Source organism: Centropristis striata, chromosome 22 (assembly GCF_030273125.1).
Source record: "Centropristis striata isolate RG_2023a ecotype Rhode Island chromosome 22, C.striata_1.0, whole genome shotgun sequence".
NCBI classification, from domain to species: domain Eukaryota; kingdom Metazoa; phylum Chordata; class Actinopteri; order Perciformes; family Serranidae; genus Centropristis; species Centropristis striata.
Window position 1 is genome coordinate 19950147 of NC_081538.1, and position 26522 is coordinate 19976668.

The 26522-nt window shown below is 38.7% G+C and overlaps 2 protein-coding genes across 2 annotated transcripts; one reads left to right on the forward strand and one right to left on the reverse strand.

Annotated features, from left to right (window-relative positions):
• The first annotated feature begins 3943 nt into the window (after positions 1–3943).
• LOC131960319 (zinc finger MYM-type protein 1) lies at positions 3944–8129 on the forward strand. Its single transcript, XM_059325493.1, has 3 exons — positions 3944–5771; positions 6471–6579; positions 7056–8129. Exons 1-3 carry the CDS (start codon positions 4237–4239, stop codon positions 7581–7583), a joined length of 2172 nt encoding a protein of 723 aa, XP_059181476.1. The 5' UTR covers positions 3944–4236; the 3' UTR covers positions 7584–8129.
• Positions 8130–16606: 8477 nt separating this feature from the next.
• On the reverse strand, positions 16607–23092 carry LOC131961120 (serine/threonine-protein kinase pim-2-like). Its single transcript, XM_059326390.1, has 7 exons — positions 23087–23092; positions 22534–22927; positions 20511–20674; positions 20365–20416; positions 20060–20262; positions 17713–17890; positions 16607–17619 (listed from the first exon to the last, which is right to left on the reverse strand). Exons 1-7 carry the CDS (start codon positions 23090–23092, stop codon positions 17345–17347), a joined length of 1272 nt encoding a protein of 423 aa, XP_059182373.1. The 3' UTR covers positions 16607–17344.
• Between the last annotated feature and the right edge of the window lie 3430 nt (positions 23093–26522).

Genomic DNA, 26522 nt, shown 5'->3' on the forward strand with positions numbered 1-26522 from the left:
GATGCAAAGATGACAATCCAACATTCACAGTAGCAGTAACAGTTTATTTAAGATTCATTTTTCACAATAAATAGCAGCACATTCACATAGGATAATGGGAATTTGAAATATTTAATTTCATAGAATGGTGGAATTGAAGAATTATTTCAAAAAGCAAATTAAATACCAAATCCAGGTGGAATGCACACACTCATGGGCAGATAAAATATGGTAAAAACCAAATCTGAGAACTTATTTAAGAAAAGATTAAAATGTGAAAATGATGTTGAGTATAATTTGCGTAGAAGTCAGAGATCACTCCGTGCACATTTAGAATATAATATATTATGACTACTTTGAGGTGTGATTGAAGGTAATTGTGTCTTGTCCTTTTGTCATGATTTATTTCTGTTAAATGTTCCTGATTTAGATTTGATAGGTATTGTGAAGGAAGCTTTGATTGAATACATTACTAATGGATATGCATGTATATTTTGTTTTGATTATTTTATTGTGTCTCGTGCTACGGGGGCAGTGTGTGTTTGTACATTTTGTTTTCTTCACTGTGGAGCATAATTTGTGGGAGGTTTATGTGTGGATATTGTTTATGTTTAGTTGACATTTATGCATTGTGCTGTTATATGGTGGTGGAATCAACTGCCAGAATGTACTGGCAGAGTCAGCCAGGGGGCAGCCAAAAAAAAGACATGATGAAGTACCCTCTATAGTTCCTTACAGTGGAGAAAATGTGACGAAGTACCTTTAAGGGTGCCTACAGAGGATAAAATGCCCTTCATGCTTGAAAACATTTTGCACACTGGTGCTGCACCACATGCAGCTGGTGCCTTTCTTTTTTTCACCCCTGCCTCTCAATCAGTCTTGATCCACCACTGCCACAAAATTGAATAATCTCATAATAAGGGAAAGTAGGAGAATAAACTGCTATTATACATTATTTACATATTAGTTGGGCGGCATAGCTTAGTATATCATACCAATTGTTCATTTTGTGATAAAAGCACCAAATTTGGCAGATGTTTTTTCATAAATATATTGGCAACAACACTGGATATTGAGCCATCACAAACCCAGACCCTGGTTGCCGTGGCAGCCATTTTTTTTCAAAATGGCTACAAGCAGTTGGTTAAACTCTCCTTTCCCATTGGACCCAGGTTCAATACTGGACATAATCTAGATCCTATAACCCTGAGACCAAATAAAATACTCACTCACACTTTTACAGACTTTTACCAATTAATTGGTCATCTCATTATATTATAATACTGTAATATTTTTTGTCAGGTGGTGGATGCTAAAGCAAATTTGGTACAGATGATTTTTAAAAGTAATTACTCACTTATATATGTGTGTGTTAAATTGTAAGCATTTCCAATTTGACTATTAAAGGTACTGATCATGGATGCTGGAACTGTTTTCTGGGAGGGGGGGCTGTGGACCTCAGAGCCTCTAGGGGGTCAAATTCTTTGTACATTTTAAAGTGAAATGCATCACTCTGGTGCACTTTGGGAGCAAAATTAAGAGGAACATCATCAATTATCTAGCCTGGACTGTACACACACACTGAACATATGACAAGGACAATGAATGAAAAGTGTTTATTTCATATATTTACCTGAACCAAAAAATGATAGTGTACTAAATTGTACACTAGCCCTTCAGTAGCCCTACTCTACTCACAACTGCAGGCTATCTCACTTTGTCTCAGTTTTATGCTTTGCCAAAAGTGGACCTTCTCTCAGCTTCGATTAAAGGCTTTTATCACGGTGGGAACATTGATGGCATTCAAAATGTCATGATGAATACTCAGCCAGTGAAGCTCTCCCCGGTAAATGCTTAATTATTAATAATAATCTCTGATGGACACTGCAACTGCCTTTTGATTAGCCTCCTTTCCTCGGGAAGGAAGAAGAGGAACGTAGTAGGTCTATCTGCTGCTGCTCCTGGTGCTGTCGGCCTACTGGCACAGATCTGTGAGGTACTGCTGGAGCCGTTGTCAAAGTGAAGTTTCTGCATCTCTCTCTTTCTCTGGCACGAACGGGCTCAGGGGAGTTTGGAAAGGAAATCGCAAATCAACTTTGGGGGCATCATTGAACAGCTAGCCTAATTACTTGCTAGCAAACATGGTCGACCACAACAATCTGCACACACATCAACAGTCCAGTCACAAGCAACAGTTTTGACAATTATACATGGATTAAGTGCAGAAAAACATGTTTATATAAATTAAGTTATTACTATTTTAATTGTGGTGAAAACTGGGACATAATATATTTATATATTTATTTTTATTTACCCTCTATATCATTGCAATGTAAGCTCTCTTTTACAGTGATGTTAAAAAGCACAATTTCCACCGACAAGGAACAACAAACTCTTTGCATTTCTTGTTCCCCGCTGGTGGAAGAACTACCAGTTCCTACCAGAGCAGGGGCGTCCCTCTCTACCTTTAAAACCTCCTGAAGACCCAGCTCTTCAGAGAGCATCTTCTCTCCTAGCACCACATCACAACTCTACTCCTGTGCCTTGTCACAGGCACTTATTGCTGCCTTAATGGCTCTTATCGCACTATACCTTGATTGTTTCCCTTTTCTGTAAGTCGCTTTGGATGTACATCATCTGAAAACTGTGAAAACCTGAAGATTAATTTGATATGCAGCTCCGCACTGTGAATCTAATATAATTATTAAGGTTTATCTGGGTTCAGAATATTAATATTTTTCTTTCTGAAGTCGAAGTCTTCTAACATCAAGAATGTATAAAAATGATCAAAACCCCTCCAGAATATTACATCAATACAAGAAGACTTTTGGAACAACATAGAAAAACCCATGCTGTGATTTGGCTTCAAAAACCTTAGTCATTTTGGAGATTTCTGTATTTTCAGTTCAATTCTGTATTTTCAGCAATTGAAAATACAGAATTCTCCAAAAAAAATTGAGCAGCATGGTTTTTTTTCTGTGTTGTTCCACAAGTCTTGATATATTGATATAATATTCTGGAGGGGTTTTTGACCATTTAAAAACTATGTAACAACTGGTTTCAATCTGCTGCAACTCTTGAGACATAAGGTGCATCCCATGTCTCTTAATTTTCGCCTCCTCTATCCTCTATCCTCGCTTGAACCGGAAGTTCTTTCGCGGGCGCCATCTTTAAGACCGTCCCAAAGCTCTTATTAGTGATCGGAGGATAGAGGATAGAGGAGGCATATCGGAGGAGGCACAAGCGAGGATACATGAGAGAATCCTATGCGGAAGTCTTTTAGCGGTGGCCCCGCCCCCTGACTCGTTGAATAGACGCGGCAGCTGATCGGACTGATGTTATACATCGCAACATCGCTGTAGTTTCATACCGGAGTGAAGACAGATTAAACTAAAGTGTGTCACCTCAAGTTTTATATTTTATTTATATGATTCACTATGTAGTTAAAATCTGTTTTATTGTGACTCTGAACAACAAAAACACCACAAACATATGTCTACATTTATAATAAATTAAGAGAAAGATCGCTCTAGAAGTGTTTTTCCTTTTCGTGATCTGTTTTTTCCACCATACAGATTTGTTATGGATATTATTAAAGTTAAAAAAAAAACAGTAGAGAGTATGAGAGTATGTCCGTCAGCAAGAAACATTTTTACATTGTCATTTTCATCAGTCCCGCGTGAGGCTGATCCTTGCTGAGTGTAGCTTTGATCTGAGTGACATCATTTACATTTTACCCTAATCATCCAACCTAATAAAATATTGGCCGGTGTTCAGCAGACACAGTCATGTTCTGGGATATTAAATAATTAATTTATCACCTGGATCGCAGGGGCGGCTGGCCCATAGAGGGCGCTAGGGCGCCGCCCCCCTTGACCCACAAAAAAATATATATAAATAAATAAATAATATTAATAATAATAAATTATACAAATTATTAATATTTGTGCATTTGAAATATGACTGCACCCAGTAATATGTGTAAAATATGATAGAAAATCATCTGTGCAAGATGTATGCTTTTCCTACATGTCCCCTGTCCCGTGCTTCAAGAGCTCTGGGGCGATGGAGAAATCGCCCCAAGAAGGCGGGTCTATGTAACTGTTAAGCCAATTACTAATTTAAGATGTGAACGCATGACATAAAATTTGGCCAATCAGCGTCCTCAAATCCAATCCGCTTGGGGCGATTATTTTATCGCCCCAAGCGAGCCACTGCTAAGGTCAGAACGAGGCTGTAAGGCGCCATTTTTACAACATGACAATGGCGAGCACGATCACTGACGCTCTTCCAAGACCCAACCCTAACTCGGTTAAATCTCTCGTTCAAGACCCATTTGAGAGGAGAACTTTGGCGGAGAAGCTACGGGTGAAAGAGCTGGGCCCAGAACAACCTGACCTCTCAATCCGACAGCAGGCCAGCGAAAAAGGGAAGCGGTATATGCGCGGCTTCTCCCGTAGCTGGTACAGCAGAAAGGCCTGGCTAGCCGGGTGCGGTCATGCTAATGCCTTATTTTGCTTTCCGTGCTTGCTTTTTAAAACTACGGGGACAGATCCAGCATGGACCGTTACCGGAGTGAGGGATATGAAGCACCTGTCAGAGAAAGTCAGGAAACATGAGAGCACCAGGACACACATGGATAACTCTGTCAAGCTAGCTGTGCTAGGGAGGGTGAACATCGCTACGCAGCTGGACGACGGCCACCGGGTTGCTGTGAGGAAACACAACGAGGAGGTGGATAAAAACAGGCACATTTTATCCAAGATAATCGATTGTGTTAAGTTTTGCGGAGCTTTTGAGTTGGCGTTGCGTGGGCATGATGAGACTGACTCCTCGGACAACCCTGGCATTTTCAGGGGATTGGTGGATTTTGTTGCCTCCCTGGACAGTGTGCTGGAGGAGCACCTGAAGGCAGCTACCGTTTTTAAAGGCACGTCGAAGACTATTCAAAACGAGCTGTTGGACTGCATGCTATCAGTGCTAAAGGAGTACATTCTGGAGGAAGTAAAGAGCGCTGATTTTATCGCCATTCAAGCCGACGAGACAACTGACATTTCCACCCACTGTCAGCTGGTGCTTGTGCTACGCTACCTCGATGCAAACAGTAACATCCAAGAGCGGTTTTTCGAGTTCATCACCATCCAGAACGCAACCGCCGACACCATCGCTACAGCACTTCTGGAGAGGCTAAGCACCATACTCCCAGATGGACACAAGGCCAAACTAGTTGCCCAAGCTTACGACGGAGCTAGTGTGATGAGGGGAGCCACCGGCGGAGTGCAGCGTAAGATAACGGATGTATACGAAAATGCTCACTACGTCCACTGCTATGCGCATCAGCTGAACCTCATCATGCAGCAGGCAACATCACACATCCCCAGAATCGGCACTTTTTTTTCCGACCTTGCAGGATTTTCTGCCTTCTTCTCCAGGTCACCCAAGCGAACCACCGTGCTTGACCAAGTGGTTGCGCATAGACTTCCTAGAGCCTCTCCAACACGGTGGAACTTCCACAGTCGCGCTGTTAACACTGTGTACGAGCACAAGGATGACCTCTTAAAGTGTTTCCAGACCATCAGAGACTCTGGCAGCTTTGATCCCTCAACTGTCAGAGAGGCTGGGGGCTTTGTGAGGATGCTTGAAGACGAGGCTTTCTGTTTTTTCCTGGCATTGTTCCACAAGATCATGCCAAATGTGGACATGCTCTTCAACCAGCTGCAGAAGAGGAACATCGACCCTGTCTTCATTAAAGCACTTGTCCAGAGGTTCACAGACAGCATGCTAACGATCAGGTAAATAACTATTTTTACTACTGGCTGATGAAGCTGTTGTTGTTAGAAAGATGAGTTGCTCACTTTCGACAATGTAAAGCCCTAAATGTGCCTTCAAAGTGAATGATTATTATAGAGCACATCACAATTATATTTGTGTTTAACTGTTTTAAAAGGAAAGATTAGAGTCTGTCAGATTTGGATAATAATGCAGGTAAAGTAGTTATTAAACACAGTGTAATAACAGGCTTAATCAGGTGTCCACCAGGTCAATTTCTAGAAGAGGCCTAGTTGTTATTGAAGATTAACTTTTTTGTCATTCAGACTATAATTTACACAGGACAAGTGCACAGCAGTACGTAATTACGTTGCATCTGGCTCACAAATGTAATAGAAAAATGCTAAAAAAAAAAAAAAAAACTGACAAAAAATGTCAAAGACCAAAAGCAGCGCAGCTTGTGGAAGTCTTTTTTGTTTTTGTTAAGAAGCAGAAAATCAGTCTTATGAACTAACTTCTCATTCAGTATATCACACAAGTAATAAATACTAAGTTAATGATGTACATCACAGTTTAAAAGCAGTTACTAGACATAAGTGTTAGTCCCTGAGTGTGTGTATATGTGAGTCAGTGGATGTGCATGTGTGTGTTGAGGGGGGGGTGACTGGGAGTTAAGGAGTCTGATGGTAAGTTAACAACTTAAACTTTATTTTTGGGATCAGGGCCTCCATTTCCTCTCTGTGTGGGGACAGCGCATCTGACGAGCAGCAGCAGCCCATAAAGCGACGGAGGATGCTGGGACCAGGAGAACAACAGAGGCTGGCTACAGAGGTAAGTTGTGATGTAATTGTTAGTGTTTTCAGGCCTGATGGTATGTAGCCCAGGATGGCATATTGCCACAACTGACTTCAGTCGAATGATGCAGCAGGCAGTCTGTAATTTATATTTGCATTCATATTTTTGCTCACTCAGTGGATTCCAGGTTTATGACAGAGCAGTCACAAGCAGCGTGATGATTTTTTGTCATCCACACACATAAGAAATAAATTCAGTGTATAAGGCATCCTCACATGTAACAAAATATGTGGTTTATTTATTGAAATGTCCCTGTAGACCTTGTTTTGTTGGGGAAACCAATAGGAAGTTAAAGATCAGGAGAAGTAAAGATACTGTAAAGTGCAATTAGGAATAATGTTAAAACCTTAGTAATCATATACTTGACTTGGACAAAGGCATGTGTTCAGTCAGAATTACTTTCATCAAAATATCTTTCTTGCAAATTTAAGCTGATGATGAATCTTTTACAGATATGTGATACCATCCTGGTGCATACCAAGGAGCGGTTCTCCTTCACCCAGCACCTCATCAGCGCAACACTGTTGCACGGAGAGTTGTTCCCACAACACAGTGTGAAGTTCCCCGATACAGCGCTTGAAACAACAGTGGAGGTGTACCCCATGTTGAACAAGGCCAAGCTCAAAACAGAACTGTCCCTCATCTATGACAACAGTGAGTTCAAGGCTTGCAGTGGTGCAGTGCCTCTGTACCAGTTCTTCATGGAGAACAACCTTCAGAGCACTTTCACAGAGACTGTCAGCCTCCTGAAGATCCTCATCACCACACCCATGACAACAGCTGAATCCGAGAGGTGCTTCTCTACTCTGAAGAGGATCAAGACCTTCCTGAGAAACACCATGACACAGGATCGCCTGAATGCTCTGGCTATGCTCTCCATGGAGAAGAAACTTGTTAGGGACATTCCTGACTTTAATAATCGGGTCATTGAGAAGTTTGCCACTCAGAAGGAGAGAAGGGCAAAATTCCTGTATAAATAAGATGAGACACACACACACCCTCACACACACACACACGCGCACACACACACACACACACACTGCAGCTCTGACCACGTTTCTTTGTATATAGTTGACCTTAGCATAAGACATCAGTCAGTAATGTATGACACTCTATAAATACCTAATATTTTGTCTTAATAGTGTGTTAATATTAATAATTAATGTATATGTTTCTAGAATGTAAACACTAACCAGACTCAGTCTGTAATCTACTGATGCTTACTGTACCTTCTGAGCACATTACAGCTACAACTAATGATAATTTTCACTACCTATTAATCTGCTGATTATTTTCTTGATTGTTTAGTATATAAAATGTTTACTGTAATTTCATAGAGCCTAAAGTGACAAGTTCAATTTCAAATACAAATGGAAAGCTTGTGTTGTTCAATATGTTGTTTATGTTTTTGTGTTAGAATGCCTCAACTTTTTAATATTGGCATTAAATAATTACTGACTATTTCACAGAGCACTGGTTTCCTGTAGTTTGTGTTCAATTGTATTGGGATGGTTACTGAAACTGAATATGGCACAGCCCCACCTAGAATATTCTTCACCAGCCGCCACTGCTGGATCGTCTACTACGACGGCGTATTAGGGCCATGTATGAAAAAATAAATAAATAGGGACCCAGGGGAGAGTAACGCCTAAAAACACATAACATGAGGTGATGGTACTACATCACCACATTTCATTCCTTTCTACCCGCAGGATGTCTCCGCTTCTCCATCACTCACTCTGTTTTGGGTGTTTTATCAGAGTGATTGTTTATGAGTGATCCGACTGACGCTCCCCTCCAGCCTGTCGGCACACAGAGCGCTGTCTTTCAGACCCTCCTGTTGATTGGTTGTTGATAGTGTGTAACGTTCGTCTAAACTTTTTTCACAGCAGCAGGTTTATTGTTCCCAGCCTTCATTCCTCACGGGCATTCTCATGTGATGCGTCTTTACGCGTGCCATGGAGCTGGGTTTATGGAATCTTTATTCATCTTTGAAGTAAGTGTGTGTGTGTGTGTGTGTGTGTGTGTGTGCGTGTTTGTGGCACCGGACGGACCCAGTGAGGCATGGACCAGTATTACCCCCCTCCCCCGAGTCCGTTTTTTTTTTTTTTTTCATACTTGGCCCTAATACGCCGACCTAATATATACAGAAGCAAATAATAATAAATAAATAATATGGCATTCCCGTGCCCCTGAGCTGGACACATTTCACAGTATAACTACACAATGGAGGTTGTTATTCATGTGCAGGTGTTTGTTAAACAGAGAAAACACTTATTATTATTATTATTATTAGTGCATGTCTCCAGTTGTTAACTGACTGACAGCTGATCCAGCTGTGATCTGCTGCCGCCGTCATTAGAAACGGACGTCGCTTCACGTGACGCTTCGGAGGGAAGGACGTTTTTTTTTTTTTTTATTATTGACAAAGAATCATGTACAAAATGTCATGGCATATTAACAACAAGTAACATCTCTCAGCAGGGCACATAATAAATAATATATATAAAATAATATAGAGAAGAGAAAAATAAATAGAAAAAACAAAAGCTTAAATAAAAAAAATAAAGAATACAAATTAGGAGGTAAACAGGTCAATACATCATACAATTAGGGGTCTATGAATATATTAAGATCTTCATACGCTGCAAGGAGAGACAGTGCATGTTTGTGTGTCATCAGTTTTAAGGAACTGAGGTGTCCACAAGAGTCTTTTTAAAAAGATTAAAAAGTGGTTTTGTTTTTGTCCATTTGGATGTGTGGATGAAGAATTTTGCCAGGATTATCAGGTCGTTTACAATCAAATCACATTTAGCATCTTTCAAAATAATACCAAACACAACATTTTCTCTTGTGAGATGAGTAAGTTGGATTTTAGTTGATAGTGTTTGAATAATTTGAATATTATACTTGTTGAAAATGAAATGTTAATGTCTTCCTCTCTGTCTCCCAACAGTCATCACAGGTCACTATGCATGCGTAATTCCCTAAATCTTGATAATGTCTATCTCTATGCATTTATATTAATCAGGTAATATGATTTTGATACATTGATTGTGTTTGTGTGTTAATATTGATGTAGAAAACTATGATTACTTTAATTACATATATTTCATTTGCTTAAACTAATTAAGATTCTATAATCACAAAAAATAGTATTGTCTGTCTTATATTTTTTAACCTTTAAAAGAACATAAATATTGAAGAATAGTTGGCTCTTGTTAAATTTCTGTAGGTCATAACAAGGCAGTATGTTCGTCATAACAAGTTTGTTAGCAGGTCACATGGCCTTGTCCTGGGCAGCAGTGATTGTATGCCCAGGTGGCCTGATGTGTGATGGTATGAAAGAAGACTGGCGAATCAGCGGAGGGGGAAGGCTGGACTTCCTGGAGGAAATGGACCAGCATGTTTTGTAAACAATTGTAAGGTTATTTTAATGGGTTCCAGGGAGAGAGTCGGGGTTCAGACTTCACGAACTGAAACACGCCTGTTTGTATTCAGGGACATGAGTTAATTTTGAACCCGGAGATCTCTGTAAAGTGCACATTTTTTGACGTATTGTAATAAAACTTTTGTTAAACTGAGAAACTTGGACATCTCCAGCTCTTCATTTCCCCATCAACGAATGCGCAGAAAAATGGTGAGGTTTTTTTCTGTTGGTGACAGATTATCAATTTTCAAGGTTTCCTCATGCAATTTTTCTAACAATAGCCAGTCCTGCAGATCCTCCCAAAAAGTCAGTATCACAGAAAGCACAGTTGTTGTGATCAATACCAAATCTCAATCTTAGCAGTTCACTGGATGGATAAATATTATTCATGATTTTGAAATGAACTTCTTTTGTTTTGGGGCTTACAGGATACTTAAGATATTTGGCTCTCAATTTGTTAATGCCTGATTTAGGAAGTAGTTGGATAATGGAATTTCTGTTTGATTGTATTGGGAAAATAATTTTGGTCAGGTGAATACGCATGGCTAAATTTGAACAATCTCTAGCCAGAAAGTCAAGGCCATAGAAATTAAGTGCAGGAAGATTTATCACGCCAGAGTGCGTATCTATGTTTTGGACTAGCCTTCTAACTGCTTCAGGGATCGCTTTAATTACTTTATTAAACTGGGCTTGTGTGCAGGTTAAATCATATTTTAAACAAAAATCTGTGTAAGAGAGCCAATGTCCCTGGTCTTTAATTAGATGAGTTATGGACCAGATATTTTTATCCATCCAGTTGTGCAAGAAGAGAGATTTGCCATTGCTCGTGACATATCTGTTATTCCATATTGGGGTTTGATGAGGAGTAAAATTGTGTGTGAACACACACAATTTTTGAGTTTCCAACATAATAAAACCTGTTTGTGAAATGAGGACAGTTTGGTTGGCAATCTTTCAACCTGAAAATCACATTTGAGGACAAACTCTATACCACCCATTTTTTTTAAAACACCTCTGGGGAGACAATACCAAATACATTTTTTGTTCATCAGGAAAGATTTTAGCCACTTTAATTTTAATATAGCATTTAAACACACAACACAACACAACAATCAATAGCTTTCAGCCCGCCATCTTCATACTCTTGGACCATTTCTGACTTTTTAATGTAATGTACCCGGTTTTTCCAAATAAAATTGAAGTTCAATTGGTTAATAGTTTTAATGAATTTATTAGATATGGGCATAGAGTATGCAGGGTAAATACATCGAGCTAAGGATTCCATTTTAGTTAAGTAAGTTCTACCAAAGACAGTTAGGTCTCTTTGTAACCACATGTTGAGTTTGGATTTACATTCAGTAATTTTGTCTTGTAAATTTAATGTTTCACGATTTTTTTCATCTTTGAATATGAACACCAAGATATTTCACAGAGGATCTGATGGGAATGTTATAAGCATTTGTAAGGTTGCAGTCATGTATGGCCATTAATTCACATTTATGACGATTAAGTGTTAAGCCTGATGCTTTAGAGAAAGTATCAAGTAGTTCAAAGATTTTGGGGATTTGTTCCAAGTTTTTTACAAAGATGGTGGTATCATCAGCTAGTTGACTTATAATAATCTGTTCATCAAAAACATCTAGTTTGGGAACATCCAAATTTTTTATATAAATTGCAAGCATTTCTGCTGCCATAATAAACAAGAATGGGGAAATATTGCAGCCTTGTTTAACTCCTCGGTTAATGTTGAATCTAGAAGATGTGCCATGTGGGAGTGCTACTGAGCTGGTTGTATCATTATAAAAGGATTTTAGTATGTTACAAAAATTGGGGCCAAATCCATACATATGTAAGACTTTGAACAGAAATTGATGTTCTAACATATCAAACGCTTTGTAGAAATCAAGGAATAGAATAAATCCTTCATCCTCCATCAGATGGCGATAATCTAAAAGGTCTTGCACAAGTCTTATATTATTATGTATAGATCTGTCTTTTACAAATCCTGTTTGTGTTTCACTAATTATTTGATCCAGGCCTCCTTTTAATCTGTTAGTGTAAATGTATGTCAGTAATTTATAATCATAGTTTAGTAATGAAATTGGACGATAATTATCTAATAATTTACTATCTTTTCCTGGTTTTGGTACAAGTGTAATGATTCCTTTTTTCATAGTAACTGGCAGTGAAAAATTATTTGTAGCTTCTCTAAAGACTTCAAAAAGAACATTTCTAAGCAAACTCCAGAAGTGTCTGTAAAAGTTAGCTGTTAGACCGTCAGGGCCAGGAGATTTATCTAATTTTAGACACATAACAGCTCTATCTAGCTCTTCTATAGTAAGAACCTATTCACATTCTTCTTTGAAACCACTGTCGATTTGTGGAACAAAATCCTTAATTTTATTCAGGAAGAAATCACAATCTGTTATGGAGATGGATGATTTAGTTTTGATAGAACATACTTATTTCTCTTGCTATAAGTTTTGGGTCTGTGCAGTCTACATCATTAATTGTAAGAGTTTTAATAGAATTCCTCTCCTGTCATTTTTTTTTCCAGTCTACAGAAATACGCAGAGTTTTTTTCCCCTTCTTCGATGCACTTAGACCTTGATCTGATAAACGCCCCTCTGGCTTTTCTTTCATATATTTTGTCAAGTTTAGATTGTAATGAAGAAAGTTTATTTTTTCCGTTCTCTGTTAATAATTGTTTGTTACTGACCAACTGTATCTCCTTTATGATATTTTCTTATTCTAAACTATGTATCCTTTTAATGTGTTTACTGAAGGAGATTGAGTATTGGCATATTTTGTGTTTTATAAACTCCCATTTTTGAGTGTATGAAAGTATGGAGTCATCCTGTAATATTTCTTGGATCAGGTCTTTGATGCCATTATTGTATTCAACATGTTTTAGCAGACTGGCATTCAATTTCCAGTAACCTTTTCTCCTGTTAGACTGCATTATAGGTGTTACAGATTAATCAACACAGCAGTGATCAGTAAGTGGAGCAGGGGATATTTCACAGTTTGATATTTGATTAAGCATTGTGTCTGCTACTAACCAATAATCTAATCTAGATTTGATTGTGGCATCTGGTTTGAACCAGGAAAATTGTTGATGATTTGGATTATTTTCCCTCCATGGATCATGAAGACATAAAGTGTTACAGAAATCAGATAATACTAAGTTAGGATGGAGATCTGTGAATTTGCTGTCCTAATCTGTCCTTACATTCATCCAAAACCATGCTCCAGTCACCACCTAAGATTACATTTTCTGTAAGATGTCTTTCTTTAAGTTCTAATATTGTTTCTTTGATATCTGAGAGAAGATTTTTGTTTAATGTTGTGCTACAGTGACCATAAATATTTCCCAAAAATAGCGAAGCATCGTCTAAATCCAACACACATATAATCCAATGGCCCTCATTATCAGATTTAGTTGTTATGATTTTCCCAGGACAGTTATTAAATAAGATTGCAACTCCTGCAGATCTGGTTGAGCCATGTGAAAAAATAATTTTATCCCCCCATTGAGATGACCAGAATTTTTCATCAGAGTTCTGTGAGTGAGTTTCTTGTAGGAATACACATTGTGGACTTTTGTTTTTACAGTACAAAAGAGTAGCTTTTCTTTTAAGATTATCTCTTAGACCCCTTGCATTGACTGTTAAGAATTTAAGGTTGTTTTTCAAGGACATACAAATAAATCAAACAGATAAGCAAATTAAATAATGTGCAAATGAGAGAGGTAGGACTACTTTAACAGTAACAAATAACAGTAACAAAGAACTAACTTTCAGTCCATCTTGCTTGTAAACTGTTTGTAAATAGAAATACTGAGCCTTTTGAGGTTGCTGAACTGGAGAAAGCCCTGCAGGGCCTGAAATGTGGAAAGGCAGCAGGATATATCAACATCTCTCCAGAGTTCATGAAACACCTTGGCCCCCGAGTCCTAACCTGGCTGACACAATTCTACACCAGGATCGTAAAGACTAACTTGATCCCAAAGAAATGGCGGACAGCAAAAGTTATTGCCATACCAAAACCTGGTAAAGACCAAAAACTACCAGCCAGCTACCGCCCAATCTCCCTACTCAGCGTTCCTTTCAAAATCCTGGAACGACTAATACTACAACGTATCTCTCCAGGAGTAGAGGAAATTCTTTGTGTGGATCAGGCAGGTTTCCGCAAGGACCGCAGCACAGGAGAACAAGTACTGGCCCTATCCACCTTCATCGAAAAATGGGGTCGAGAGCAGACTGAAGACAGGGACTGTGTTCCTCGATCTCACAGCCGCCTATGATACTGTCTGGCACAAAGGCCTCCTACTTAAACTCATTAAGGCGCTCCCTGCCTGGGCAATGGCAATAATACAAACTCTGCTGACAAACAGAAGGTTCAGAGTTCACCTCGGTCAGAACACGAGCGCCTGGAGAAGGCAGACAAATGGGCTGCCACAAGGCTCAGTTGTAGCTCCAACTATGTTCAACCTCTACACAAATGACCTACCCACCACCAAATCTCGCAAATTCATCTATGCAGATGACATCTGTCTGGCATTTCAAGCACCAGATTTTGATCAACTGGAATGGGTGCTCACTGAAGACCTTGCTTTACTGGACCAGTTCTGCAAAACCTGGTGCCTAAAGCCAAGCCCAGCAAAAACTGTATCCAGTGTATTCCATCTCCACAATGCAAAAGCTGCCAGAGAACTAAACATCTACCTGGGCGGACTCCAGCTGAAGCATGCCTCAAATCCAACCTACCTTGGAGTGACCCTTGACAGGACCCTATCCTTCAAGGAACACCTAAAAGGGACGGCAGCTAAGGTTAAGTCAAGAAACAACCTGCTCTGCAAGCTCGCTGGTGCAAAATGGGGGGCAGCAGCCTCCACACTGCGCACCTCAGCACTGGCCCTTGCATACTCTGCAGCTGAATACTGTGCCCCTGTCTGGTCCAGGTCACCCCATACACACCATGTGGACACCCAGCTCAATGCGACCATGAGGACCATAACTGGGACTATCCGCTCAACACCACTCCCCTGGCTTCCTGTCCTATCAAACATCCCCGCCCCCCACACACACATATCCGGCGAGAAGCAGTCACTCACAAGATGCCTCAAAAGGTCAAAGTCCAAAAAAAGACACAAAATTAAGAAAAAATTACCAAAAAAGGTACAAATTGACCACAAAAGGATTTAAAAAAGACATAAAATGACCAAAAAAAGACACAAAATTACCAAAAAAGATACAAAATGACTAAAAAAAGACACAAAATGACCAAAAAGGCACAAATTGACCACAAAATGATAAAAAAAAGACACAAAATTACTAAAAAAGACACAAAATTACTAAAAAAAGACCACCCATAGCTCGACTTTCATCTAGACCAGTAGTTCTCAACCTTTTTGAGTCGCGACCCCCAATTTAACATGCATGTTGTCCGCGACCCCCACTCACTGAACACAATCTCACACGCACAGTTCAGATCACCCAAAAGACACAAAATGACCAAGAAAAGACACAAATTGACCAAAAAAGACACAAAATGACTAAAAAAAAGACACAAAATGACCAAAAAGGCACAAATTGACCACAAAATGATAAAAAAAGACACAAAATTATCAAAAAAGGCACAAAATTACTAAAAAAAAAGACACAAAATAACAAAAAAAAGACACAAATTGACTACAAAATGATTTAAAAAAAAAGACAATAAAAAGACACAAATTGACCAAAAAAAGGAAACAAAATTACCAAAAAAAAACACAAAATGACCAAAAAAGACACAAAATTACCAAAAAGACTAAAACACATGAACACTTTAACACAGTGGAGACAGAGCTGACTTCCAAAATCATTTGGCGACCCCAACTGGGGTCCCGACCCCAAGGTTGAGAATAGCTGATCTAGACGACCAATTTGGAAGAACATCCCACCAGTTGATTTCACCATCCAATTGGCTTGGAAAATGGAATGGGAGTCCAAGGAGGTCCCGAACAAACATCTGGTGCAAGACCCCAACCAACAGGTCCCTGGCACCAACCTCCCAAGGAGACAGTGGTCAATCACTTCAGGACTGGACATGGCCCCTGCTTGGCCAGCCTTCACAATGGGGCAGTAGCCCTACCCCACTCTGTGCTTGTGGAGAGGAGCAAACCATGGAACACATCATAGAAGTTTGTCCTCTCAAAAGACTGAAAGGAGGATTAGTTACCCTCCATACAGCAGACCAGGAGACAACTGCTTGGCTTAAGTTCTTTGCATTCGCTAAATAAATAAATATGATGTGGTATCACAACAAGTTATGAAAAAAGTTTGTTAAAAACAGCATCAATGGTAATATATTGTGGCTTCCTTGTGGTATCAGACAATAGCCAGAGTTTTTTACATGCTACATGTGGGAAATGGGAACTTTTCAACCATCAAGGGTGCTACCAGGACACAACGCACAAAAGTAGCTCAACCAATCTGACGACTTGTTGAGGGTCGTGATGTGCCTCTTCCGAAATACGATGTGAGTGCAAGGGTTAGCACTGCTGAGACTGCTGAGAGTACACTACCAGGCAATGGTTTGGAGAAATGCTCACTATGCCAAACCTGAGCTTCCTTCACCCTTAGAAATGGGATGGAAACATGGCGATTCAGGACTACAGCCCATTCTTATGTCACAGAATCCAATACCTGAAAGTTGCCTGGAAATGATCCTGTGTGCCTGTAAAAAACAATGCACAACACACCAGTGCAAATGCCGAAAATCAGGGCTGTTATGCACTGCAATGTGTGCATGTCAGGGTGATGACCAATGTCCTTGTTTAAATGTGGAGTTGTGGTCCTCAAGCAAGATGTGATCTGTAGAACTGTTCAAGGGAATATTATGGAATACATCATATATCATATATACAATAGGAACATTTAAAAGTGATATTGATTGAATATTTATGGCAGCCTTAAAAAATGACACAAATAATGCTTAATTTCACCTTAAAAGTTGGTATTTTGATATATATATATATATATACATAATACTTAAATTCCTCATCTTGATTGCCTAATTACAAAAAAACTAGGGGAAAATGGTCCAACGACTGAGCAAGATGGGCAATTTGGTGGCCATTTTGATATGCAAATTAGAAGGTCAATATGAATATGATATGAAATATGTAAAGTAGGATGGTTCCCGACTTGTACCCATAAATGCTCCTCACTTTCACTTTTTGGACAATTCCGTCTAGACTATAAAACCAAAGGATGGAGTTCATTGGAGTCAGTTGGCTCAGCCCAATCAGTGGTCGGTTGTGCAGGATTAGGAGAACCAGGGGTGCAGCAGAATCTGCTCCAGAGTGCCGCGCTCCTGAGGGTTCACAGCCAAACACACCTCCAACAAGTCCTGGCAGTCTGAGAAGAAAGCAGAGTTTAAGCTGCAGTTCTTTGGAAAATGGAAGGAAGGAAGGAATTTTCTTGTGGTGAAACAGCTGTCCACCAGTTCATAGAGCAGAGTGCCCAGCTGCCAGACTGTGCTGGGGCCCGCCTCGTATGTGCCAAGCCGGTAAAACTCTGGAGGGATGTAGGCAGGGGTTCCTACAATACACAGAGAGAAACATATCATGAGTAAGATTGACTGATCAGTCCAGAGATCAACTGATGGATGAAGAGCAGAGGCCAGCAGCGTACCAGAGAAGGAGCCTTTCGGTATTTCCGTCACCAAGCAGGCACTTCCAAAGTCTATGATTCTCACACGAGGGACATCCGAGCTTAAATCAACGAGGACATTTTCTGCTTTAATGTCCCGATGGAAGACTCCAAGAGAGTGCATCTTATTTGCTGCTTCCACCAGCTGCTTCATGATGTTCTTCTTCATGAGATAAAGAGAAACAGATGAGTTGGAGCAGAGCGGAGAAGGAAGTGTAAGGAGACACTTAAACCATTATGGGACAGTTTTGCAGCTTTCACACAAAAACGTTAGTGATTGAGTTTGGTTTAGGGCTGCACGATTTGGGGAAAAAAACCCCATTATCATTATTTTACACGTCACGGCTGTGTGCATCATCGATTAGTGTCCTCTGGAAACACTTTCCATTGTGTATGAGCTTCTTGCAGTGCTTTTTCTAACCTGGCGTTAATGGTGTAGTGGGTTGTAAAGTTGGTTTTTTTTTTCTAAATGCTACACATAAAGATTATTTCTTAATTTGCTAATTTTTTCTCTATTTGCTGCGTGCTGAGCTCTCAGGGCCGACGTACATTTTTCATTTTAGGAACCCTTTATAAAGGTGGATTACTATTGTGTGGTAACCAAATAGGCTGTGGTAACCAAATAGGCTAAGTTTGGTATGTACTGCATTGACGCCATTTCTAATGAGTACACTGTGCAAATACAGCAAAATCTGCATTCAACTTTTCCACATAACAAATACACACATGTAGTCTGGTGCGAATGATCCGCTAGATTGGAGCTAGTGTCAACAACTAGCGAATTTCGGGTCTTATTAATTTCTGCATTGGGTAGTTAATGTCATCTACATTATCATCTTCAGAGCATTCGAGACATGTTGTCTTTTATTTAAAGGTTGAGGTTGTTGTTATGGTGTTTGTCGTACAAAATATGGATGTTGAGAAATAAAATCAATACTCTGGTGTGCACCAAAACAACCGGTCCGAGACCTCTTGCAGAGAGGGTCGCGGTCCGTTTCCAAACGGACCCTACTGCGGTTCTATTCCACTGTGAACATAAGCCGATCAGAATCCGACCCAGTAAAAGGAAATGAACCAAAACGCAGTGGATTGTGGGCCACCTGTGTCGCGGAATTTACTCAGATAATATTATAAAGATGAAATTTGTGTCATTCAGTTTCACTCTGGCTACCACTGAGCTAAAGCTAATTTGTCATTGCAGAATTATCATAATTGCTCAAAATAACTTAATATGTACCTTTGTGGTAGAAGCAGATCGTTGTAGGAGCATCAAGGCTCGCCTTCTCTGATTATACAGCTGTCTGATCGCAGCTCGTTGTAAATAATGGATCAACACATTATTGACGACCCCGAGCCTCAACAGGAGCTCCTTCTGAGCGTTTCTCTCCAAATTAGTTTTGTCGGAACACCAGAGCAGATTAAGGCCAGTAAAATTAAACACACTCAGTTTGCGCTAGGTTCCACGTTGCTTTGTTTACATTTTTCACCGCCAACTTTTCAACCAATAAAAAATAATAGTGTGAGTAGATTTCCAGCTTTCCACCTTCATACACGCCCCCCTTCAAATCTTTTTTTGTTATTTGGTCCGCTTATATTACTGCACTTTGAAAGCAAACCAGACTAAATACAAAACGAACCAAATGTAGCAAATTTCACTCTGATTGGGACCAAGGTTATAATAGTTTTGGAATTTTCATTAGTTTTAGTTTAAATTTTGTTGTGAATTTTTGTTTTCAAATTCAGTTCGTTTTAATTAAGTTTTTAGAGTGAGTTTGCTAGTTTTAATTAGTTTTTATTTTTTTTGAAAATGCTTAGTTTTAGTTTAGTTTTTATTAGTTTTAGTTTTTTCATAATGAGGTATTTGTTGGGTGCCAGATTAAAAAAAGTCACAATAAAGCTTTTATTTCCTTTGTCTGATCCATCTCAGCCCCAATAAGTTTATTAAGTCATAAAACCAGATAGATGAAATGGATTTCATATCAACCAAAAAGGTTTACATATGAAAAAAAAGTTGACAAAGACGAAAAAACAAACTTTAGTTAGTTTTAGTTAGTTTTGTAACCACACAATACAGTTTCAGTAAGTTATCGTTTTTTAAAAAACTCTCGTTTTTATTTTTATTTTTTTGTTTTTTCAATTCTAGTTTTCATTATTTCGTTAGTTTTCGTTAACTATAATAGTTATATAAATATAATTGGGACGAACCAAACGGACTCGGGTCTTAAAACTCTCCTCTGACACTGGCAAAATTCAAAATGATCTCAGTGCAGCTTTAAGGTCACCTTTTGCACACATAGACACAAAAACAAGCTCCAGCCAGCTCCAGTACCTTTGCCTGGTCTTCCCTCAGGAACAAATTGTTATTGAGGTAGGTCAGCAGGTCCTCACAGGGGACTGGTCTCTCCATGACAAGCAGGACCTCTGGGCCCAGATCATACCAGTCTAATAATGACACGGCAGCATGTTTCCCCAGTGACCCCGCTCCACCTGCCACTCTCAGCATGAGAAGCACCTCCAATGGCCATTTATAACCTACAAACAACACAATGTTTCAGTATAGATGTGGGTGTTTGTGGATGTTTTTCTAGCAAAGTTCAACATTGATTTTGGTGCTGAGACATCAGATCAAATCACTCACCACTGGTCGAGTCTTCTCATCAGCTCTAGGGATGTGTTTGATCGCCACCTACAGGACACAATCACCACAACTTTAGTTGGTGCAGGGAGAGACGGCTGTGTGTGCATGTGTGTTGTGAGAATACCATATATTTATTAATTACTGGTAAGTTGTCAGTTTTTCTTTCTCCAGCATAAACCGTTCCTTGGCCGCCTTCTCCGAGCTTGAGAAGCTGCAGGTACTTGGCCTCAAATTGTTCTTCAAACACAAACACAGATTCATGTTTTAATACTTTTAAACAAAAGATGAGCTTGATGGTTGAAATCAGTTATTGTTAACCTGTAGTTCAGTAAAGTCTTCTTCTAGTTTTTCCCCCATTATAACTGACAAGACTCACTTAAAAATCACAAACTTTTGCTTGTTTTGTATTAGTTTTCTTCAATCACAGAGGCAATACTTTGATATTTTGGGAAATACAGTTAATTGCTTTTTAGCCAAAAAATTAGAGCCAAAGATAGATGCTCTCATGTCTGTACAGTAAATATAAAACTATATATATTTAAAGCTCAATCAAGAACTAATTGAAATATACTTTTTAAAAAAACATTGCAAAGTCAATATCTCTTTTTAATTTAATTATTTAAAGTATAGAAGGGATCCTATTCATTTTTATTTTGTCTCATTATTATACTTATTTACTTATTTTTCTTTTTGTCCAATTGTCCCTTGTTTCATCTGTTGTTGCTGTTTTGCCTGTATTAATGAAATCAATAAATAGATTTTTTTTTTTAAAACATGACCTAATACCACCAGTAGCAGGTTAACTTAGCTTAAGACGAATAGCAGGGGGAAGCACCAGCACATCTAAAGCTCACTAATTAACACTTTATATCTTGTTTGTTTTAGCTGTACAAAAAGGGTGAAAAACATGTTGTAGTTTTCCAGGGATTGTGTGCTAGCCTGTAGAGTGCTGCAGTGTTGACACATGTTTCTAAGCCAACCCATGAGTTAGAATCACCATGTTTCCCTGATTTTTTGAGCATAAATTGCGATTGCCAGAGTAAATTGCAAGTGTTATAAACACTACAAACGACCTACACCACAGTCATATGACTTCAACAACAACACCGTATACGTAGACAATAGAGGTGGGGGAACTATCCATCCTGCATAGTATCGCAATATTTTGCGTGGCAACATTATTCATTGCCGCCATGTATTGATATTTAGCCGACGAGCCATATTTTTTTATGTACTTGAGATACTGGTATCATATGAAACTAGAATATCTAAGGAATCTATAGGCACCATGTGTCAGGATATCATATATTTTGCGTGGCAATATTATATCGATTCATGGCCGCCAAGTATCGATATTCAGGAATATACTGGATTTACTGGTATCATATGAAACTAGAAGATCTAGGGAATCTATAGGCACCATGTGTCAGGATATCCTGTCGTAATAAAGCTGCAAAGTTAGGCTTTTTTATGTTTCAAAGTTGAGTTAGTTACATGTTTGATATCAGTTCAGTTCAGTTTGACTGAATACTTTGTTGGTCAGTCTGTGGGTTTGACTCTCATTGTGGAGAAATAAAAAGACTGAAGTGAGATGAACTGACTGAGAATTTTCTCTTATTTGACAAAACAATTCTTGATTGAATTCAATTTTGTAGACACAAAATGCAGTTAAACAGTTAAATCGCAATATATTGTATCGCAATACTCACCATATCCCAAAATGCTTAAAATCTGGATAAAATATGTATGTTTACATATGTTTGGACGGGTTGGTGGTCCTTTCATTGTCCTAGTACTTGTTACTCTGTTCAATAACAATAAAGTTGAATCTCATCAAAATGGTATTGTGGGGCCTCTGGTGATTCACACCTCTAGTAGACGATGACTTTTTTATATCCCCAACAAACCTCTGTATCTCAGTTAGTCACCAACCAGAGACTCCCTTATCGGCTTATATTCTGTTGTAGAAGAAAATCTCTCAAGCTTGTTCTAACCATAGACCTTATTTCAGGCAACAAAACAAAAACTAATCGAATGAAATTGAATTTAGATGAGGGACCCAGAAGTGCAAAATTGCTGACTCAGTTCTGGGTGTAAGGAGTCCGACTACACACAGAATATGCTCACACACTCTCCTCTCATTCTCTTTCACACTGTCAGTGTACCTCTGCTGGTCCTGACGGAGATGGACACCTTGGTAGGTTCACCAGTGTTGGTGTCGTAGGTTCCAGTTCTCCACCTCTTCGGGGGGGGGGGACCCCTTTGGGTGCTGGCTTTTCTCTTGGTCCCTTTAGCTGTCACATCCTCCACTGGCACCTCAGCGGGTTCACTGATGCCGGAGTTGTTTTCGTGACCCCTCTGCTTTTTTCCGGGGCTTTGTTCTGCTGTTGGGGCCTTTTCATTGGTCTCTCTGGTTGTCGCAGTCTCCACTGTCACCTCAGGGGGTTCGCTGGCACACCTCTGCCTTTTTCTGGGTGGCTCTGAGTAATTTATGCTGGCCTTGCGTTTGTTACTTGTCACCCATGCAGTAGTTGGGTTCAGTAGTGCTGCCACTGCTCTCTACACATGAAATAAACCCAGATAACTGGTTCATATTGCATGGTTCTGCAAAACTCTGTATTGTAAGTTCAACATTGTTTTGTCAATTTTTACTTTTTACTCCACTAAATTTATTTCACAGCTCTAGAATAATACTTCGCCATTAAGCCTACTGACTACCTTCATTTGTTCAGTTCATTTGGCTTATAAATACTTTATTACTTTTACTTGAGTCCAATCTTGTAACACTGGACTTGTAATAGTGTTTTTGAAGAGTAGTTCTGATACTTTTAAGTGATTACTAACTCTTATTTAGCACACAGCCTACCTGCAAAATAATATTATCACACTGCAACTAAAGTCCAGCTGATAAAGTCACTATGTAGAGTCTTTCAAAAATGATTTATCAAAACAAGTGAAAAAAGTGACTATGAAGTCACAATTTAACTCGTTTAAAGAACCTTCTGTTTGTATGTTGAGACAAGTAAGAATAAACCAGGTATATATACATACTTAAATCAATATCAACAAAGTTCACGTCTCTTCAAGAAGACAGGAACTTTCTGTCTACAGTTATTTAACAGGATTTCACACTCACTTGAACCAACCAGAGTCCAGAGAATAAAGAGTCTTTTCATCCATGTTGCTTTGTAAGCGTTCGGTACAAATATTTGAGAAAATATTTCACTGTGAGTATGAAGAAGTTGTGTGTCTCTCTGCTGATAATATGTGAGTGTGAGTGAATTATCATCTCTCTGAGAGTTCTGAGGTTCTGTGTTCTGATTCTGAAGATCAGGGTTCTATTCCGTGACAATACTAATGGAACACAGGCTGAAATAACTAGAAATAACTGCTAAAAACACAAAATAGTCCAAAAGCTAAATCAAAAACAATAAAAAGAGACTAATAATGATTATCTCTGGATTGTTTGGGCACTGTAAGCACAACATCATAATGGTGAATGTGTTAGCGAGTTTTTTTTAACACACATCAGATAGTTATGGTCCAACATTAGCTTTTATTTGTAGCCGTTTTTCTATTCACCTGATGAATATAAGTAATATTCTCTCAAATCTAAGTGCCGATTTAATCTCCACCAACTGAAAAGTACTTTTCACTTTGTTTAATAAACTATTTACACTTTTATATAAAGACACATTTGACCTCAAGGTCACAAATCGGCTTCTAGGGATGGGTGTTTGTAAGAAACCTGCCAACTCGAGAATCTATCGCATTAAGGATCAATTAATCAATTAATCGCTATGTTTTTATCCATACTCCTTATAAATACTCCTCCTTATACATACTTAAACATGCATACTTGGGGAAAATAAAAGATAAATATACAGTCCTATGCAAACGCCTGTTTTGATAACGGCCCTTTTTATTTTCAAAGAACGAAAAGGGACTTCCTGTTGATCGTTGAACTAATGTTAACTCTCGTGAGGTTAAACTGTAAAGATGACTTCAAGGAGTTCAAAGTTTTATGTTTTAGCCCCTGAAGAGGCATGAGGTTAGTTTTCACAGTAATCTTGCGTATTTAAATGTGTTTTGTGTTTAAATAAGTTTTGGATCAAATTAAAGCTAGTAATTCATGCTAGCAAGGTTTGATACAGTAAGCTAGTTTTGCTCCAATTAATACTATTTCTATTTCTGTGTGTTTTATAATTGTTTTTGCAACTTTCCGTTTTGTGTCTCAGTTCAGTTATACTGATACGTAGTCAGAGATAAAAATTAAAATAAAAAAATACATAGATCGATTAAAAATTCCATGTGATCGATCAAATTCTTAACGACCATTAATCATCATCGATTAATTATTCCAATCTCTACTTTGTAAAATAAACTATTTACACTCGCTATCAAGACACTTGCACATTTGACCTCAAAGTCACAAATAGTTTCTACCAGAGGCAGGGACCAAGTGTCCTTGTATTGCATGTTACAAGTAGGTCTCAAGTCTTTACACTCAAGTCCCAAGTCAAGACAAATTAAGACAAACAGGTCCTGAGTTTTGTGTTTTAAGTCTTAAACAAGTTGAATGCTCTCTTGACTGAATTGAATGCCATTTCAATAACTTATGAATGCTTTTTAATGAGCAAAATAATTCACAATAATGATATTATTGCTGTATCTGAAGTGCTATCAGTCAAATTCATCTTTAATCATGTCATGTTTTTTCTTTTCTTTTTTTCTTCAAAGAATTAACAACTATGAACAGTGAAAAGTCAACTACATTAACTGATGGACAAAAAAATAAAAACAAGGTGCCTGATTTTTTACAGGATATTATCATACAACCTCAATGCCCAAAAGTTGGGACTTTGTGCGAAAGCTAAATAAAAGTAGAACGCATCAAATTCAGAATTCCAAGTGTAAATTTACAAAAGAAAAAAAAAAATTCAGTTTGAACATTAAAATAGAAGAAAGAAGCTATCTTCACATATAGGCATATGTTATTGATACCTATGTTGTCACCAGAAAAGTTGAATTGGACATGTATACTGCATCATCTGAATTTGCTGCACCGAGCCCCTTCTCGGCAGTGGCGGAGCTAGACTTTTATCCTTGGGGTGGCCAGGGGGTGGCCAAGGCTATTTCAGGGGGTCCACAGACTATATAACAATGAATTTGTTTCTCGACTGATTAATTGCAATCGGAGTGTCAGATGTTGAAATGTAAGCACACAGGAGATGAGATTTATGTATATATAATTTGCAGTTTATTAACAAGGTAGAAAATATAAAACACAACTTTGCAACAAATTTAACAATTCATTAATAATAATAATAATAATAACAACTCATTTTTACAAAAATGGCGAAAATGCACACACACAAAAGGCATCAATATATCAAACAATCTGACACCATTGAACATTTTGAACTCTCGACCACTCTCTCTATTTCTGTTTCATTCTCTTTTGCTTTCTCCAGCTGTCTCCATCACTCTCAAACTACATTATTCAAGCATAATGCGTCTGTTGTGGTGTGAAGTCGCAAAATGTTTTACAAAGTCATCCATGTTGAGGGCACGTGCCCTCCTTGACTCAATACTCAGGGTTCCAAGGTGACTTAACCTTTCATCAGCCATTGTGCTCCTGAGGTGAGTTTTAATCAGCTTCAATGCAGAGAAGCTTCTCTCGCAGGAAGCTGTGCTGCCTGGTGTCACCACAGCAATCTTGCAAAGTCTGAATATCTCATGGAAAACCTCTTTGTAAGGCTCAAGAAACACAATAAAATCAAGCAAAGTAGATGGTCTGTCTAATCCACTTTTCACTCTCCTGTCAAGAAGTCGCTTGGTTTGGTGAACTTCATGTTTGAGGTCACTGAGGTCTAACTCAAAGGTCTGTGCAAAGGCAAACAGAGGCTCCTCATTTAAGAAAGTTGCCCTCTTTGGGTTCAGGGACTGCACACCTTGCATAATCTCACAACTTTTCTTTGAAAAACGCCTTTTCAGCTCAGTTAAGAGACAGTCAATCACTTGATAAAAGAGTGATCTGGGGAAGCCCTCATCGTCACAGTTTCTGTCCTACAGTGGTCATCACCAGTGAGTCAAGAAATCTTGAGCTTATTCTAGGATGTCTTTTAGAGTGTGTTTGTACACCGATTTTGCA